General features: G+C 36.9%; 1 protein-coding gene across 1 annotated transcript; it reads left to right on the plus strand.

Annotated features, from left to right (window-relative positions):
- Positions 1 to 6,231: 6,231 nt before the first annotated feature.
- rnaset2 (ribonuclease T2) lies at positions 6,232 to 14,759 on the plus strand. The gene is made up of 11 exons (XM_041252146.1): positions 6,232 to 6,504; positions 6,612 to 6,717; positions 9,046 to 9,143; positions 9,376 to 9,436; positions 9,746 to 9,807; positions 11,605 to 11,662; positions 12,097 to 12,161; positions 12,274 to 12,387; positions 12,711 to 12,756; positions 12,852 to 12,926; positions 13,480 to 14,759. The coding sequence occupies exons 3-11, from the start codon at positions 9,067 to 9,069 to the stop codon at positions 13,672 to 13,674; spliced, it is 753 nt and encodes a 250-aa protein (XP_041108080.1). The 5' UTR covers positions 6,232 to 6,504; positions 6,612 to 6,717; positions 9,046 to 9,066; the 3' UTR covers positions 13,675 to 14,759.
- The last annotated feature ends 4,978 nt before the right edge of the window (positions 14,760 to 19,737 follow it).

Here is a 19,737-nt window from a genome sequence, read left to right on the forward strand (position 1 = left end):
AACAGCTAATGGTGCAATCCTCTTTCTAAATGTTTTAATTCAGGGTTGGCCAAAGTTGACCCTTCCACGCCTGCTCTAAATAGTTTAATTGAAACAATTACCACTCAAACATCACACTCCTCTGCATCCACCACCTTACAATTTCAGTCCCCAGTAGTTCCGACTTCACATATAGACCACATGTTGTTTTCTAGTCCTTGGCTGTGAAAGACAAGGTGACAGAGAGTGGTGCTTAATTTTTTGGACACCTGCTATCATGCCCCTTGTAACCTTTTGTGGTCAACTAATAAAACACATACTAGTGGAATGTGCTTAAAAATTTATTTGCTTTATTTCATTTACTTCATATGTACCTCAATTCAGTTCTGTATTTCTGCTGCTTTCTATAATGCAGTTGGATAAAAAAAAAGGATAAGCACTTTTAAGAGAAGAACATTTACCTTTATCTCATTTGACTTTACTTGCCCTAACAACAGTGTTTAAGACAGACAAGTCCATAGAATTCACATAATGAAATCCAAATCCTTTGTCAAATACCTTAGGTCCACATCACAGCTCTTAAATAACATTCCATGTAATTTAGAACCAGCTGAGTAGTCAGTATAATTGCTAAAAGCGCTTCCTAGTTTGCAGATGTATTTTGTTATTCAGAGTTCTATTACTGGGGTGTATATGTTTTATTTTATTGTTGTTCATGTTTTTTATGTTAACCCTTTGCTGCCTATGTGGAATTACCATACCACATGAATATGAACACTTTGTATTTAAGTGCTTCTAGTTTTGGAACCTTAAATCAGAAATTAAAACCCAGTACATTTACAGATAGGCATCAAGTAGATATTTTCGGTGATGTCATTTATTTTGTTGTGGGTTCTATTATACTTTTTTTCATATGAGCTACACCTCCCAAAAAATTATAAAAAAATGTAAAATAAATATTTTTAAAAACTGCCGATGCAGACCAAGCCTAAGACTTCTCAAAAACTGAGATTGGAAACATTACCCTGTTTGAGATACAATTATATTTATTTAAGTATAAAAATAAAGAAACAACACACAAGATATTAAGTCATTTTTTATTATTATTTTAAAAAGAAGCAAAATTACAAATATTGATGTGAAACAAAGATAAAACATTGATATGAAGATTTTTTATTTTCAAAACTAGAATAAATAAAATCAGACTGAAAACCTTTTATTGCAAAACATTTATATTTTATAACATAACAAATAGCATTTCATAATTTTTATAACATTTTATACAAGATAATGATCAGTAAACTATTAACAGTAAATTTTCTTTACAGAAAGATGAAACTGTGAAAACCTGCAGTAAGAAAACAGTGAAGCTATAAGAAAACAGCAAGGCAGCACGCAATAAAAAAAACTGTAAGGCATTAGGAGCATGCAGTGGATTAGAAACATAGGAAACACAAGATATAGCAGGTACAGAGGGAGGCATGCAGTGGATTAAACCTTACTGAACAGAATGGCGCAATTCACCGACGAGACCCTTGCGGCTAGCCTGGGAGAGCCGCCTTCGGCCTCGTGATCTCAGGTCTCCCCCCTCCGCCCGCCCCTGAGCTTAGCGCACAGTATACCTTGTGCACAGACTCAAGCCTGTTTGTCATGCCACCACTTTAGAACCCCCTTGAGGGGTAGAAAGAGAGCAAGGAATGTGGATCAGGCGAGGGGCATTGCCGCCGAGTTAAAGGGCCAGTGTTCCCGGACTTTCTGGAGGAGGTCAAATCCTTCTGGCAACACCCAGCCTCAACGGCCAGTGTGTCCAAAAGCACAGCCATAGTTGCCACCGTGGAAGGTACAGAGGCGATAGGGCTGGCACAGTTGCCTCCGTGGAAGGTACAGAGGCGATAGGGCCGGCACAGTTGCCTCCGTGGAAGGTACAGAGGCGATACAGCCGGCACAGTTGCCTCCGATGGACTCCACCATAGTGGCCCTACTGCAAGCCCCCCCAGTAGGAGGTCTGTCAAAGTATACTGTATGCCCTAATGGCCAATGTAGGATCACGGAAACCCACCTGAAAAAGGCTTATGTGGCTGAAGTGCAGGTGACATGCCTTGCAAACACAGGAGGCCTCTTGACAGCCTACCTAGACGGCATGCTGCGCTCTGTTACCCTTCCTGAGTCTCAAGCACTTTATTGCACATATTGGCATGGGGAAGGGGGAGCCGATGGCGTCTGGCAGTTACAAGGAGCCATCAGCAAGGGGAAATGCTGGATGTGGGGCCCCAGAGCACCAGCGGCCAGGGAGACAGTTCCAATGGAACCGGCCCAGGCAGCCTCCAAGGGAGTCTCCGACACAGCCTCAGCAGCCCCAGAAGGGGCCCTGAAGGCTTGCGGCCTCAGACCCATCTGTTTGCACAACAGCATCCGCAATACTGGAGCAAATGCACCTCAGAGTCACCACTGGGTGAGTGCCGCTGTACACACTGACTACGCACTGCAATTCCATGCAGGACCTCCTCCCTTTCGAGGGATCACGGTCACATCTGTGAACGACCCTCTCCAGATCTTGGCCCTCAAACAAGAGGTAGAAACACTACTTCAAAAACAAGCCATCCATCTCGTAGAACACATCTCACAAAGAAAGGGGTTCTACTCAAGATACTTCTTGGTGCCAAAAAAGGACGGCAGCCTTCGCCCCATCCTAGATCTGAAACACCTCAATGGTTTCATGAGGGAGAGGAGGTTCCAGATGGTTACACATCGCCATATCCTCCAGTCTGTCCAGCCAGGTGACTGGTTGACAACAGCAGACCTGAAAGACGCGTATTTTCACGTTCCTATCTGTCTAGCGCACAGGAAATATCTCTGCTTTGCCTTTCGGGGAAGCATCTTCCAGTTTTCAATGCTGCCATTCGGCCTCTCCTTAACCCCCACACATATTTTCAAAGTGCATGGACGCCATCCTAGCTCTCTTGGTGCTGCAAGGGATCAGGGTGATGAACTACCTGGGCGACTGATTAATTTGTTCCCAGTCCCAGGAAGGAGCAGTGGCTCACACAGCGATTGTGACGGAACATCTATATGCGTATTTGGGACAATGGAAACAAGGTGTCGTTGTGCACAAACCCTGCCTTCCTCCCCAAGGTGATTACAGCTTTTCACTTGAAGCAGTCAGTGGAACTAGAGGCTTTCCATCCCCCTCCCTTTGTGGAAGAGACAGATAGGAGATGGTTCGGGCTTTGAGATGTTATGTGGATAGAATGAGAGCACTGCGTCAGTCTGACCAGCTCTTCAGCTGTCATGGTGAACAGACCCGAGGTCAAGCCCTCTTTAAGCAACAACTGTCCCACTGATTGTGGACATGGTTTTGACTGCGTATACTAATGCCAACCTACCCCCACCTGGGAGCGTGGTGGCGCATTCTACCAGAGGTCTGGCTATGTCATGGGCCCTCTTTAGAGGTGCCTCCTTGACTGTTATTTGTTCTGCGGCTAGCTGAGCTACATTTACCAGGTTCTACTGACTTAATGTCATAAATCTCTTTATGCCTTCAATAGGCCCCATGGTCCTTGAAGTTGCATGTTCACACCACGCACACTAGATGGCGGTAGCGAGATGTCCTTCATATGTTGTCCACTCAATCTCTCTCGCAACGGCTTTGATACACTTTCCCAAATGTATTATTGGCGGTCACCTTCAATTAACTGGTTCCCTGAAAGAAGATGACAGCCAACCTTGCGAGGTCGCATCACATCAAAAGAGACTGAAGTCTCCATGCAGTGATTATTTATTACCTCGAGAGGTGAAACCGAGGAGGTCACTGCACGGAGGGGCCTATCGGCAGCTTTGATATAAAATGCTCTGCAAATACCTGACAAAGCAGGCATATCCTAAAAGTACTGTTGGCGGTCATCTTCTCTTTCACTAGAAGACTATGCATATTTCTGAAAGACAAGATACAACAGTGTTTTCTGTGTGAGTGTCTTGCAGTAGTTATAGTTTTTAAAAAAACTGCATTAAAGCAGTGTATTTTTATGGACAGAAACAGCACTAATGTTTGTTTTTCACTTATAAAAATCAATTATATGTAAAGGTGACAATTATGCCCACCACTAAATCAAGCCTAATGCCTCAATCACTTTCAATAAATATGGATTTATAGAACTAACTTTATAGAATGTCTCATATAGAAACCAATTACCCAAAATGTAGGGCATTGCAGGTTTTTATTTACTGAAATCAGTACATCAGTGATGTTTTAAGATTTAAGTGTGTAATATTTAGATGTTCTTCGTTATATATTAGAGGATTTAAGGGTTAACAGCTCTGCCATAGCATCATACAATGCAGTACTTCCTTAAAATCCAGATTTTCCTTTAAACAGATTGATTTTCCTTTTCACCCTATGCTGAATAACAAACATGTCATACTATCTAAGAAAAGCTTGTAAAAAAATTTAAAAAAAACGATTTATATAAGAAAAATGTCTTTCTTTTTTTTATTTATTTTTTTATTATTTTACTTTTGTTATCCTTTAAAATACTAGAAGTTAAAACGTAGAAACCCTAAATATAGTATATGTTCTTATTTTTAATGTGTATGCATGCATATTTTGAAATTTGAGGAATAACATGTTCCCTTTTTTGGACGGGTGTAGTGTTGATTACAAAATGATTTTCATACTAGTTGCAATTTTCTGAAATTGCGTTAAATGCTGACATTGCATTATTATGCAATATATATAGAAGTCAGCAATTAATTTCAGTTGGCTAAATAACAGCTGGAATGAAAACAATGAGTATATGAATCATTCAGCTAAACTTGAACCACTCGAGTAAGTTATTTTTTGCACACACACACGTTTTCTAAAGAGGTTCTGTACTGTTTGTTCGCATCAAAGTTCAGCAGGTTTCTGGAGAGAGAGAGAGAGAGAGAGAGAGAGAGAGAGAGAGAGAGATTAGATCATTCAACTATATTAGTTCAAACACTTTGTGACTGTTTACTTTATTACGGTGCAACGGGCATTGTTGTGTGATATACTGTCGTTGCAGATCCTGCCCTGTGTCAGTGAGATCGGGTGCGGTGACAGGAGATGACGTTAACAGCTCTAAAACCACGACTACCAACGAGCCCGCTCTTTTGCCCTCTGCTACCGGACCGAGATCGTTTTATAATTCTCACAAAATTTCAAACGAGCTCAGCTCACATCGAATGCCCAACTGATTTTAATGCAGCACTTTATTTTTGGATAGCTGTACCAAACCAGACTTAAACAAACAGCATACATGTATCCATGTACAATCTGCTTGCTTTGCTTTAAAATCGGTATGCTTAAAAAAACATTTAAAATAATAATACAAAATGCCAAATTAAGGACTGGAACTACTATTAACTTCAAAATTATTACCAAATGACTCAGTTGAATAGATCTGTTTTGCAGAGCTAGGAGAAAATTCACAGTGTATGAAGATTAGTGTTTATACAAATATCTGTATGATCATACGTGCCTTGTGAGCCCTGGGCTGGTGTGGTTACAAACGATCCGCCCCCAGACAGGTTAGCATGCACATAGGGCAAAAAGAATAGAACTGTACCAGGGCCGATGAATTCGCAGCATTGCGCATGTGTTGGAACAAAAGTGGTATACTTTTCTTCCGATTACACTATTTGCACAACACCTGGAACGGATCGTTTGCTCCAATCGCTCCTATGTGAATAGTGCTTTGGGTGCTCGCTTGAAGTGCGTGGGATCGCCTATTATTATTATTATTATTATTATTATTATTATTATTATTATTATTATTATTATTATTATTATAACAGGAACTTAATTTGCATCAGATTCCACTATCCCAATACTGAAGGTTTGGAAGACATAGCGAAACATTGACACTATACACATATCGGAGTATAGCCCCAAATGCAGTGGTGTAGTAAATAAAAAAGTGGGTACGCCCGTTTGGTGAAGTTGAACAGATAGCTGGAACAGATGAAGAGATACATTATTGGCCCTCAGTCACCCAGATGTGTTTTGCGACCTATTTTTCACTTTGCCCCTTCTGAAAATCAGACAATCTGTCTTGGAGTTTTACTGGCTGGTAAAAACAGGTGACAATTTGGGTGTAGTGTTATTTTCAAGTATGTGGGCAAGAAGTGAAGCAGCGCACTGCGCTTGCTCGTATGCCTAAACAACTTAAAAACAACTTCCGCTTACAAAGAAGGAAAATGCCCATTCAAATCTGTCACGTCATACTGTTTTCGGTCGTTTTCATCTTTTTAAATTGAATTTATCATATTTACAGATATTTATCCTATGCAATACATTGTGAGATGTATCACGTGATCGTGTGCAATTTGTTTCCTTCACGTGACTCAGTTAGGCGCAGGCTCCTTGTTCTGGTAGGATGTTGAAAGCCATGTTATGGTAAATGCAGTTCACAAGAACAGTCAAGGGATTTACAGAAAATGAGTGAGAACATTGAAACTTTCACATGCGCACATAAGACAGCAGCACCATAACTCAGCAAGTGCAAGCGAGTGAGCTTTTCGTTTTAATAACTAAAACAAATCAAATGTATTGCAATGGGGGTACAAATTCCACCAATAGGCTAATCGCGGTCTCTCTCTTTTTCTTTCAAAACAAGATAAGAACGAGTATATGCTGGTACCTGACATCCACCACAACCAGGTCGCGTAACAGCAAACTCAAGTGAACAACTGGTTAAAATCTGGTAAAGTGAAAATACTCAGGTGCAGTATCTAACTTATTATTATTTTTGGTTTGAACGGTTTTATACATGTGAATATAAAACATGGTGTGTTTATAAGGTGAGCAATATGTCCCAATTTTTTTTTTGTTTTACTCGCTAGAAGTATCGTCAATTGAAAAACACCTTATCGTACCAAGGCTGTACTAGGGCGACTTAGTTTAGGGTTTACATGATTGTGCCCGTTTTGTAATTGTTATATATCAGTCGTTTCAGCAAACTAGTCGAGTGATTGTGAAAGTGGTAGTTCTTTTTTTTTTTCTTGCATAAAAAATAAACGTTTTCTGGATGAATGTGAAACATAGACAGCACCCGGACCAAGATTTTGTGACAAGTACCCAGTGCTTAATTTGTACAGAAGGTGCCGGGGGTATTGTATACGTACTAGTGTTAGATGTTTACAGTCACGTATTCTATATCATATACAAAGTAGTAGTTTGAGCAGAAAAAAATAATAATTAAAAGCAACCGCAAAAAATAAATAAATAAAAATAAATGTTAAAAAAAAAAGCTTGTACCTCTGCGCCCAACTCATAGGACAGAGGGGGCGCGTGACAACCCACACTTTGATATATATTTTTGCTACTCTCTTTGCTCAGTGTATACACACCATTATTCTGTGTTTTGTTATGATTTTGCATTTTAACGGTTTAAAATATAACAAAAAACGGAAAGGCATTCAGAGGACTTCAGAAGACTGACATTGATTTAAAATAAATAAATAAATGCAATAACCGCACCCTACACATTGGTTTGACCCATAGTCCGCACTGTATTAATAACGTTACAGTATGACTGATACAGAAGCCGTCTGTGGAAATTAAGATAACATAAAAAAAAAATACATTTAGGATAATTAAGTGTTACTTTAATTTGTTTGTATTATATTAATTAAATTAGTTATTTCAAAATACAAGAGAGAACCAGACCAGTATTATTATACATTTGTTTTTGAATAGGGGAAGTAACTGGGTAATGTTCTTGCAGGGTGAAGGGCTTAATGCGTTTAAATTCAACACCAACCCGAAAAAGTTGTTACTGTTAAGCAGTAGTTATAATCTGAAGAATGTGTTTTTCAAAATAACAGAAGCCCGTTTTTACTTTAGTGAAGTAGGCTGCACTATTTCGTCTCATTAAAAACTTGCCGTTGTTTTTACTGAAGTTAATGTTCAGCTTTCATATAACATACATTGTTGTATTCTACGCATTCAAACCAAGTAGTGTAAGAATGTGCTTGTATCGTTAAGTTTTTCAAATCAAGTAAGCTTATTTGTGTATAGAATTTGACAACTGAAATGATAAAGTAATTAGGAACGTCCCTGTCAGCTGACTGAATCTTTAGCGCTCGAAAGAACTCGCAGAGTCGATAAAACTAAAACGCATTTGAGAGCAAAAAAAGATTTGAGAAAAGTGAGATTTTTTTTTTTTTTTTTTCTCACTTTCATAACTGCAGACAGCCTCGGCAAAAAAAAAAAAAAAACTAAGTAAGGTAAGTACCCGGCTTAAGTTGGAAAGTAATTAACCTCCATAAGCATTGAGCTTGGTAGACTTTTGGTTTGAGTCGAAATAACTACAAATTAAAGTAAGGTAATGTTTGGTATTCAAAAATAAAATACTGTGCCGTTCCCTTCAACTCGGTTACTTTTAAAATGTTTGTAATTTTGAATATTATTCAGACAATGTATTAAACTTTTATAATAAAAATAAAACTCACATGCATGTATATGCATATTTTAGATCTGCAGGAACATAATATTTTGTATACATTTCAGCTTTTCCTATGTTCTGTATGTAACATTTTGTTCGAGGTAACAATATTTGTGTCTCTGTATCATTTTCACAATCATGTTTATATTGTATTCAATGGGTGCCTAAGGTTATATTTGCACAGAAAGGTATTCATTCTGCAGAACATCACAATCTGATGCAGTTTTATTTAATATACTGTACAACTGCAAATGTAACACGTTAAAGGGCAGTTTACTCCACAAGATACAGTACAGTGATAAGTCTCTGCAAAACCAGAACCATGGTAGGCATGTGGTTTCTGACTTATCTGAGTACACTGGCAAAAACCCTGAAAAACAGTGTATCACATGGTATGTAGTGTTAAAATAACTTCCCTAAATATGTGTGGTATGTATGCCTGCCTGACAGTAACATTATTCTTCATTTTATTATCACTTTATAAAAAATGAAGAAGTGTTTAAAGTGTATTTTTTTGTATTTTAAAGGTTACTGAGTAAATAAGCAAATAACCTGTAATTTAACTCTCTTGTATTCTTTTTTTTTTAATTTGTTAACTGTACAGGAAATCTCTATTTGGACTAAAATGGCATCCTTAAACGTGGTGACATTACTGTGTCTTGGCCTTGTTGTCTTGGTTAGTTCTTACCCGTCGTTTCAGAAGTAAGTTCTTTACTGTAATGTTTCATAAACAGCCGCTCCTGAGATGTAACTAAGGAGTTATGGTTAACAGATTGCTATTTAGCCTAAACTGTAAAAACAGCCATCATATATTCTCCAATATTATTGTGCACTACAACATGTATGTATTGTGAACTCTGTGAATTCTTCTTGCATTTCTTCTACTGTAAAATTCGCTTTCTAAGAATAATCCTTTTTTTTTTTTTTTTTGTAGACATGAAAATCAGTGGACAAAGCTGATTTTGACTCACCACTGGCCTAAGACTTTGTGTACGGTAAGTGTGTTTTGTGACTAATTGCTGGAGCAACCAAAACTAGTGCTCCTCTTTGGGTTCAATTGCTTAATTGTTCTTTATATAGGAAGTGAAACCGTAAACCATACCACAGCAACAAATGGACTATATTGTTTGATGATCGCCCCGTCTATTTAAGGTTGAGTCCTGTCAGTAGAATTTGTGAGCCCACCTAACAAATTATAAAAAATAAAAACCATACACAATAATCTTACAGGGTTGGGTTGGGTGACTTGTGTCAGTAATTTTGTTCCTTGTGGTGTTCTAATAAATTATTTAATTTTTTCCAAGATGGAAGAAGTTAGTTGCCAAACTGCAGATAAGTTTAACTACTGGACTTTACATGGGCTCTGGTAAGAGTTTTCTTAACACGTAGTACAGTATTGATGTTACAGAACACTTTGAGCCTTGTTTTGATCACACAAACGGTAATACCAGCACTTCAATAGGACCCAGAATAATAGTCACATCACAATAAGCAAGAAAACTACTGTTTGTGTTGAGGTGTATTTAAAGGCAGAGACCTTCATGGTCCCTGCACCCGCATCAGCTTTTAACCTAGTGTATATTTGATTACACTTTCTCATTACCACTGTTGATACCTATATTTAAAATGTATTTCCACAAGTCTTGGACTTTTATCACTACTGAACTATCTTTGTTGAAAACCTATAGAGTAATCTCCAGTAAGTAATCAAGCAGTAATTTATACGTGCGAGTCTCATTTAATTACTGATTGTTTACTTGAAATCACCCCCTTGTGTAGTGGTGTTTAAATTATATATATACACATACACCCACCCCTCGTTATATCACCCCTCTTCATACTGTGGATTCGGATATATCACGCTCCTGGAGTTGGCTCCCCATGTTTACACACTAACTGCGTATGCCTTAACTGCAATATGCATAGCCACTTAGAATTACTGTTTGTTTTATTTCATACTGCATATCACAAACAACAATGTACAAAAAAAATAAAAACAAAGCATTAATATGGTACTGTTATCATATACACACGTATTGCACAGTAACACAAAGCAAATTAAATATCTACTTGCTGAAGCGGTTTGTATTTTAGCCATCGAGGTGTTCACGTGTGGCAGCAATGCACCAGCAAAAGCACAAGGCAGTGATGTCACCTCCCTAGCAACAAGCCTACTGTGTTGTTGTTGGGAATGGATTATTTCAATGCAGCGGGTTTGTGCATTTGAGAAAGGCGAGGAAGACTCATGAAATTAATTAGAGACTGAAGTTGATGAGAAGCAATTACCCTCTGCTGTACAAATGAAAACAGCGCGCTGCTTATTATACAAAAAAATGAGAAAAAGCAGGTTGTGTAGAGGATTTATACTGGACCCTGACGCACCCGATAAAATGAGGGAGTGGTTGTACAGCATTTATTTGTTAGCCTATTTGTTTTTCTATGGGTCTCTCACGATATCGCGGCCCTTGATATATAGCAGATTTATATTGGACCCCAACACCCGTGATATATCGAGTGGGTGGTGTGTGTGTGTGTATGTGTATATATATATGTGTGTGTGTGTGTATATATATATATATATATATATATATATATATAATATATATATATATATATATATATATATATTCTCAAGTGATTTAAGAACAGGTATGAATTTGCAAGAAGCAGTTTGTACTATACATGCCTTAATGGTATTTTGTAATATTTATGAAAATCTATTTAGGGTTTGGCTGAATCAAATTACACCACTGAGACGCAAAAATAAGTACCCAATTTATATTGTTATTCATATGATAACATTATTAGTCTACTGCATGTGTGCAGAACCCTGTGTTTTCAATATAGGAGTAAATGTGGTGTAAAAAAAAAAAATGCAATACATTGCAAGGCTTTATACATTATGTATGTGTATTGCAAGCTCAACTATTTCCAAACTTAGTAAAGTATAATAAATGTACTATATTTACTTTGCAATATAATTTGAAAGAATTATTATATAAACTGTTATACACTATTGAACACAAGTTAGGCTTTCAAAGTGTCAACATTGACAATTGTGGCATTTGTAGCATACAGTATTACTAACCACCAGAATCCCCTGTTGCTATGTGTCAATTGCAACTGCTTTTATAAGTTTAAAAGCTTTCCTATATTTTGACAGGCCTGATAAAGGACAAAGCTGCAATAAGTCCTGGCACTTCAATGTGAATGACATCAAGGTATCTGCCAGCTTTAATATGAATTGTAATTGTCACATCTATTTGCATCAAACACAGTCTGATTGTCACCACGTGATAAAAAATAAAGATTACTTAATTAGTATTGCTGGATGATCAAATGCTGAATTTTGCTTGATAGAGTTTCACTGACCTACCAGAGATTGTTAGGTGACCTAGTGGATGATTTAAAAAAGTTACCATGCCAAGTGTATACCTTTGTGTAAGGCACATAAACATTTATACAGCAGTCACCAGTGTTTGTTTGGGAACTTTTTGGACTTGCTTCATGGTGTTAACTGAAATCTGCTATACCGTATACTTGTATTACTGAGTTTAGCAATATAACTTTTAATGGTTTTAAATGCAAGTTGTTGTTTCTAGCGGTTGTCTATTTCCCATTTTTTCTCAAATGATGTACACATGTTTTCTCACAGGATCTATTACCTGAAATGGAGAACTGGTGGCCTGATGTGTTGCATCCAGGAAGTAATCAGTTCTGGTACATCACCTCAAATTATACCTTATTTAGTTAGGCTTCCATTGTTGCAATTGTTAAAGTGACACGAACGTGTCTGGTGTTTCATTACATTGTCACATTTTTTTTCTTCCAGGAAGCATGAATGGGAAAAGCATGGGACCTGTGCTGCTGTCACAGAATCATTAAACTCTGAGAATAAATACTTTGCGAAAGCACTGGATCTTTACAAAAAAGTAGACCTTGATAGGTAAGGATTTGCTGTTGTTCCAGTACATAGATGCAAGAATGGAACAAATATTGGATTTGGATTACTAGCTGATCAGAGAAAAACCTGGAATGGCCAGTGGTGCTGCTGAATGCTTATCATTTGCAACAGTCCTGAACGGAGATATGCTGCGTGCACAAGAAGTGACTTAAAACAAGTCACTATAACTGACCATTAACAATGAAATACATGTGTTAACATGTTGGTATGCTAGTTATAAACAGCTAGATAACTTAAACAAGTTACTGTAAATAACATTTTAGAAAATTGTTTGAATTTTCTTTTATTCTTTTATTAATTTTCAGTATTCTTAAGAAGTTTAACATTGTACCATCTTCAAAATACTACAGAGTGAGTAATCTTTTAAATTATGTTATGCTTAATGTATTTCTACTGCACGCTGTTATGTTTGTTTCAGAAGCTGACTTTTGTATTTTATATTTCAGCTGGACGATATCAGGAATGCTATTGGCAGTTTTTACAACGTAAAACCAAAGATCCAGTGTGTTTCTCCTTCACAGGTAACTTTTTGTAGCATATCTTGTATTACAAATGTCTTTGGTTTGTGTTTTTGTAAAGTAATTTAGGGAAGTTCTTCCGTTTATATAGAGAAGTGTACAAGCGCAATGATTCCAAACCAACAAACCAAAGCAGCTCTGTAAGGGACCAGTACTTCACTTTTGTTTTTAATTCAGTTCTTCTGTCGGTACAAAGTCTTTTGACCATTTATTTGACTGAAACATGACATGCATTATACTTGGAAATCATTTTAAATTGCAGAAAAGATAACACAGACAATAGTTAGTAGGAAGAATTACTTGAAAGCAAACAAACACCCCCACTAAATAATATTTACTTCAGCTACAAGAACCTAGCCTTATTGTTGCCTGTTTAATCTTCTGTGGTATGAAGGTTGCACACATATATTAATTGACAACTTAGAATTTAGGACTTACAGTTGTGTGAATAGCACCCCTTGTACATGACATTGTTGCTCTGAATTTTTTTTTTTTTTAAAGAATGGAAGAATAGTCAGGCACACTGGGTATTCTAAATATCTTATTTTATCTCCAGGGAGAGGAAGTACAAACTCTGGGTCAAATTGAAATCTGCTTTGACAAAGAATATCAACTGATAGACTGTGTGGAATACGAAGAGCAGCTGTTTAACAGTACTGATGACTTTGCCTTTGAATCAGCTGTGCACTCTGACTTTTCTGTCTGTGAGGAGTCAATGCCGATATACTATCCTCCAGCTCATGAGGAATAATAGCAGTTGTTGTAGGCACTACGGGGTAGAGTTATTAAGCTTTTGCTTAAATGTTGCCTTTTTTCTGAAACAAATATAAAATCATGAACAATGATTAATGATTAAACAATGCATAATGATAGTATTTGTTGCACTTGGATTTTAATAGTTTGGTAACACTGACTATGATTTTCATTTCAAACAGCATAGGATAAACTAGCAAAAACTAAGAAAATGTGTGTTCTGAATTGATTACCATGTATACTGGGCGAATTGTAACAAAAGGTTAAATATATTGGGCTGCAGTTTATCTTTGTCGGATGTCTTGCTGCCACAAAGCTTTTAAAATCGGTTGATCAGGCTCCAGTGTGGTGTCCCAATAATCTAGTACATGACTTGCAAGTCTTGGTGTACATTTAGTGAGTCAAGACAACAAGTGCTGCAGAATTTCGTTATTTAATCTATTTTGAGGTTGTGACGTTGGGGCAAAAGAACAGCATGCAGTGTTTAATACTAGCAGCAACAGTGGTAGTACATTATGGGACAGCAAATCCACTGTACTGTCCTCCAAAATAATTCCCTAAACCATGCTGGCCAAAACCACCACAGTCGCTCTTTTGTCATAACTCTTAACTGCTGCACCCTGACTTGCCTGAGATCTGGATTATTTCAAATTGCAGTTGTTCAGAACACTGGAAATTGAATAAGTGATAAGTAATGAGGTTACATACATGTTTAAGCAATAAATACTAACATTGATCACATTTTCCTTAACATTGAACTGTATATTTGTAGAGATGGGGGACATTGCCAAATAATTATATTTAATTGATTTGGTGGTTTTGATTTTCTTTTTTTTCTTTTTTTTTTTTTTTTTTAAGTGGGGGTGAGGGTCTTGTCTTGTTTTTCCTCTGTAAGCCACTTGTGGTTCAAAATTCTATTATTGTTCTAAATTGTTTGTAAAACATGATCCTGTTAAAGCATTTTGTATCTGTTGTGTGGAAGTTTATATCCATGGTACTTTTTACTGGTGTTTTATATCTGTTTTGTATACATTACAACACATTAAATGTTTTTGTTTACTATTAAAACATTTCAATTTCAAAGTTTCTATGTTATGTTTATTGTTATACCTTTACAACTGTACTACTGCTTTCTCTAGGGTATTTGGTACTGTAAAGCTACTGGTGGGTGACTGTGACAGAGAGCGAATATATCCGAATCAACAATTTCCCTCCCGACCTGTGATACCTACGGTATAACAGGAACCGTGTGCCCCGGACTGGATGGTTTAACAGTTATTTCAGGGTCAGTTGGAAGTTGGCCATCCTAAAAGGGGGCGAAGTCACAATACTAGAAGTCAGCGCCTTACTGCGGTAGGCGATGTGTCAGTCATGGATTGGAGGAGACATAATCGCACTCACTACCAAAGGGGGCATGACTGAAGGTATATCAGGGTGTGTGGCTGAGCGATCTGTTCCTTTGTTATTGTTGAGAATAGACCTGTAAAGGACGGACTAAAGAAAAGTAACCGTGAGTGTTTTTGTGCCTTGTTTGTTTATTGTACTAATAGTGTTTGTTTTATAATTATTAGACGGCTAACACCAGGAGCCATTGCTATGAAGCCAGCATTAAAACCCAGAGTACAAATTAGCACATCGGCCAATGGAACTGTGTATTCACCACCAGCACAAAAGCACTGTGAAAAGGAGGTGGGGTTATGCCTGCATTTATTATTGTTCCGGAACTGACCCTTATTATTGAGCTGTGCAAATACACATTGTTGTGTAGTTGCCAGCAGTATTATTTAATGGTGTCAAACTGTGCCCACAAGAATTAAAGCGCTTGTCTGGACTGTGAACTGTATATTTCTCCTGTTTTTATAATAACTGCACCACCTCTACATCTGCACACTGCAAGCCACTTTGCCACAGTGACCAAGCACACTTACAAAACATTATGCAGGAGGCTCCCTCAGAAGTAAGTCTGAGATAGCTCTGTATAGTGTAGTCATAAACACATGACATGTTTGTTTCAAATACTTTTATATACCAATAAAAATGTCAATAATATGCAGATGGGATTTGTAGATAATTTGTATGGGGATGGTATCATGCCCAAAATGTTCCTGCAGTTGAAGGTGAAAGGTAGTGTTGTTTGGTCATATTTATACAGCCTTGTAGTAATACGTGCATATAAAGATTTTAAAGTGTCAATACCTTCTGTGAATATTCATATAAAGTACATTTAAGAAGAGTTATGACTCATATAACCTGATATTATTTACAGATGATGCCACCAGGTGTCAGCAAAACTAAACAGATGAAAAGTGACAACAATTTAAATAAGGTAACATGTTTGTTCAACTGTATCTAAAGCTAGAAATAAAACAACCTAACAATTCCTGTAAACATCTTCAGATGCTTTTGCTACATCAAAACTGAAAGGTTGCAAAGTCTGAAGCAACCATATTTTGAAACTTAACCTGATCTATCAATAATATAACTAAATGATTCATATACCAGTATTGGAACGTTGTTTCGAAGATGCCATGATTTTTATCCTGCTTATATTTTACACCTATAAATCCATGTACTTGTGAGGTAAACATCGTTAAATATTAAAAGGCTTCAATTGGTGTTAATCAATTTATTTACAAGAGGGACAATTCCAGATTAAAGCAAACATATTGCAGCCATAGGCCTTCTTCAGTGTGTCACATACCAAGCCATAGCTGCAGCATTGAATACAATTAACTCAGATTATTCAGTTATTATTAATGTTAATTGATCTATTAGTAGCAGCAGTACAATCATATTAAGTAAAGCAATTAATTGCAGCTATTTGGATAATATGTCACTACAAATAAAATTATGTATTCATAACATATTATGGGGTATCCACAAGCTCAACACACATCACCTGGGAGTACAACAGTGTGTTGTTCATTAAAGTGTCCTGCTACTGGTGATTTTTATGTTCATATTTCTAATGGCACTTTTATGTTCCCCTGTGTGAATTTCAAGTTTCTTGATTGTCTTAACAACATAGCAAAGACTACAAGGACAGCAGCTGCTTAATTCATTTTTCATTGTCAAAATTCAGTGGGAATAAAGTTAAAAATGAGTCATCTATAGTCACTGAATGACACACAAAAAGAATAGGCAGATAAGCTGGGAGGTGCTGTGTCTGGATATGGAAGTACTCTGTAGACAATGCTTTTACCTCCCTATTACTCACCCCATGAGCTTCCTAACACAAGACCCTCACCCCCACTTAAAAAAAAAAAAAAAAAAAGGAAATCACTACAGTAGTGCTGATAACTCAGGCAGTACTAGAAGTTTTATTTTGTAATGGGATTACTGGGAACTGTTTTATTTCACTGACTTGTCCAAAGTGCTTAAGTTTCATTATTGCACTGAAATCAGGAAGGTAACTTTAGAAGTCAGCAGATCTGCTTGCCTTGCAAAACAGAAAAACAACCTCATTAGTTACTGTTGTTACTGCAATGGATTTTTGAATTTTACCACTGCTGGAAAAGTGCCAGAAGCTAATATATCTATCCAAATCTGACAGAAATACATAACTAAATTGTACTGTTGAGTTAAACACATAGAGTGCAGAACTATAATATTTAATTTTTATGACTTGACGCTATGGGGATTGCAGCCCCTGAAAACCACTCTAAAAATAAAAAAGGGTACAAAAAATACAACAAAATAAATACCTGACAACATCATGTAAAGTATGAAGTCAAAGTTTTAGTTCCCGTAGTACTTTATAAGGTCCTCACTCCATATGTAATTACACCAAATGTAATGTTTAGGGTTTATTCAGGAAAACTAGAAAAGGCCTTATGTAACTCCATATATAAAATCAGCTTTATAATACTCACAATAATCTCAAAACATATTTGAGGTTTGCAAAGTTAATTTAGAGTTTAGTATTAAGTAGCATATTAACCACCTCGAAGCTGCTGCCCTTTGTATTTTGTAGAAAGCAGAAGAGCTGATTAGCAGTAACTTCCATAACCTAAATATCTCAGTGAATATTTCAGCTTGCAATTCTTATTTCGTGTTAACTCCTCATGCAAAATCTAACGGCAGCCTTCATTTGACCTATGACCTGAAATGGCTGCCATATTGGGGTCATGTGACTTTGTTTCCAGATTAAAAAAGATCTTACGCTTAGTTACTTGTTTCGTACTCTGTAAACAACTGTGGTCTTTGATTCTCTCAATCAAGTTTGAGTACTTTTTGTGCCATGTTATCTTACAAAGCTGCCGTTCCCAAAGTGTCAAGTCTCAAAGCTCAGAAACATTTTCAGGTAATATTTTCAGGGTTATATAAGCCCTGCGTGCTTATTGTGTTGGTGAACTTGAGAATGACCTTTGACCTGTCATGGCAGCCACATCACAATCAGGCTGTTGATTCTGGTAAGAATATAAACATCCATTAAAGATTACTTCATGCTGTCACATTCTTGTATATTCTGTTCAGCAATTTACCTGTGAGAGAGTAATGTGGAATAATAAACCAAAAGCCTACAATGTGTAAATGGATGTGTCTTGTCCAGTATTGAAGCTTTCTGTGATTTGGGCAATTGAATTTATTGCTTGTCACAGTATGTTATGCATTTCTGTGGGCTCAAACCATCATGACCAACTTGCGACTGGAGTAAAGCTTTCCAGTCTTATTTTTATGTAAACGTAGATGAATGATCTACTTTTTTTCAATTGCTTCTTTTTAACTGTATGAAAATTAAGTTTGCTGTTCCACAGCACGTTGTTGGATTTTTAATCAAAATATTGCAATCCACATGTCTGATGTTTCACCGAGTGTAGTTAAGTCAAACATTATTTCCAGCCTGGACATTATCAAAATAATATTTTGCAACATAGCACTGTCCCTGTTAGCCTCAAATTAGACAACATCTTCTAATAAATACAACCTGTCCCAAACTATTCAAAGGAATGCTTCATTATACTGTTTAACTAGCATTGTGAAGAGGCAACTACAGTATGCAGTGTTATCTCTGCATTTATTCATGTAACATATACGTAATGTAAGCTAGATAGTTGGATTGATAGGTTGATCTATAGATATTCTGTTTTATGCTCTAGGGTATACTTGTAGGACTATAAGGAACAGTTTCTTCAAGATGATCACAGGTAGTGCATCTGTTTGAGGTACAGTGGTGAGATCCAGGATTTATGATGGGTTGTTTTAATCTCTTGCTAATTGATGCAGTAACAGGCACAACACAAAAGGAAGGGTATAATTTGCTTTAAAGGGTGTAGTCACTCTTTATCTTTAAAATAGCAGAGATTATACCAAGTTTTACAGTGGCAGTCACACTCTCATAATAGTGTGACTAAAACAATTCCAGGTGAACAAATAAACTAATACACGTAAACAGTAGCTGTAGATCTGGATGAAGAACGATACAAGTCCACTCCTTACTGTACAATAAATAAACACACCTCATCATTTGCTAAATTATAGAAAAATAGCTAGAGGGGGACCACCTATGAATTCAATGCATCTTATTTAAAAAAAAATGTTATTTATTTGTTTTATTTTTCAAACAGATACTTTTGATTAATTTAGTGCATTGCATCTCGCAGTATGGCACAAATGTGAAATTAAAACACTAATAAGAGGTCTCCCTGGAAAGTGTCTGAAATATTGTACCCCTGACATTGCATCTGATTATGATGGTTTGCTTTTTATTTCAAATGATGAGCCCTGATGAAATGTTGCTGCGTATCAAGGTTAACAGCAGAATGTCAGTGCCTGAGATCAGTACCCTGCAACGGAAGAACACAGTGACTCGTTCGCTTTGTTCTGGTAGGCAGTGTACTTTCACTGAGAAGAGTATCCTGAAGGACCCAGTCCTGATTAATTTCACTAGGAATGATTTACAGCACTCTGCATCAACCAAGATAACTGAGGAACTTGCACAGCATTCCAAATAAGTAGCTAACGCATATGGTGGACAACAGGATGAAATAATTGGTTTACCTCCTAAGAAGAGGAAAACAAAGAAATGACCAATCACTATGGTTTGATAAAACTCTTTATA

Source organism: Polyodon spathula, chromosome 6 (genome assembly GCF_017654505.1).
Source record: "Polyodon spathula isolate WHYD16114869_AA chromosome 6, ASM1765450v1, whole genome shotgun sequence".
Classification (NCBI taxonomy): Eukaryota; Metazoa; Chordata; class Actinopteri; order Acipenseriformes; family Polyodontidae; genus Polyodon; species Polyodon spathula.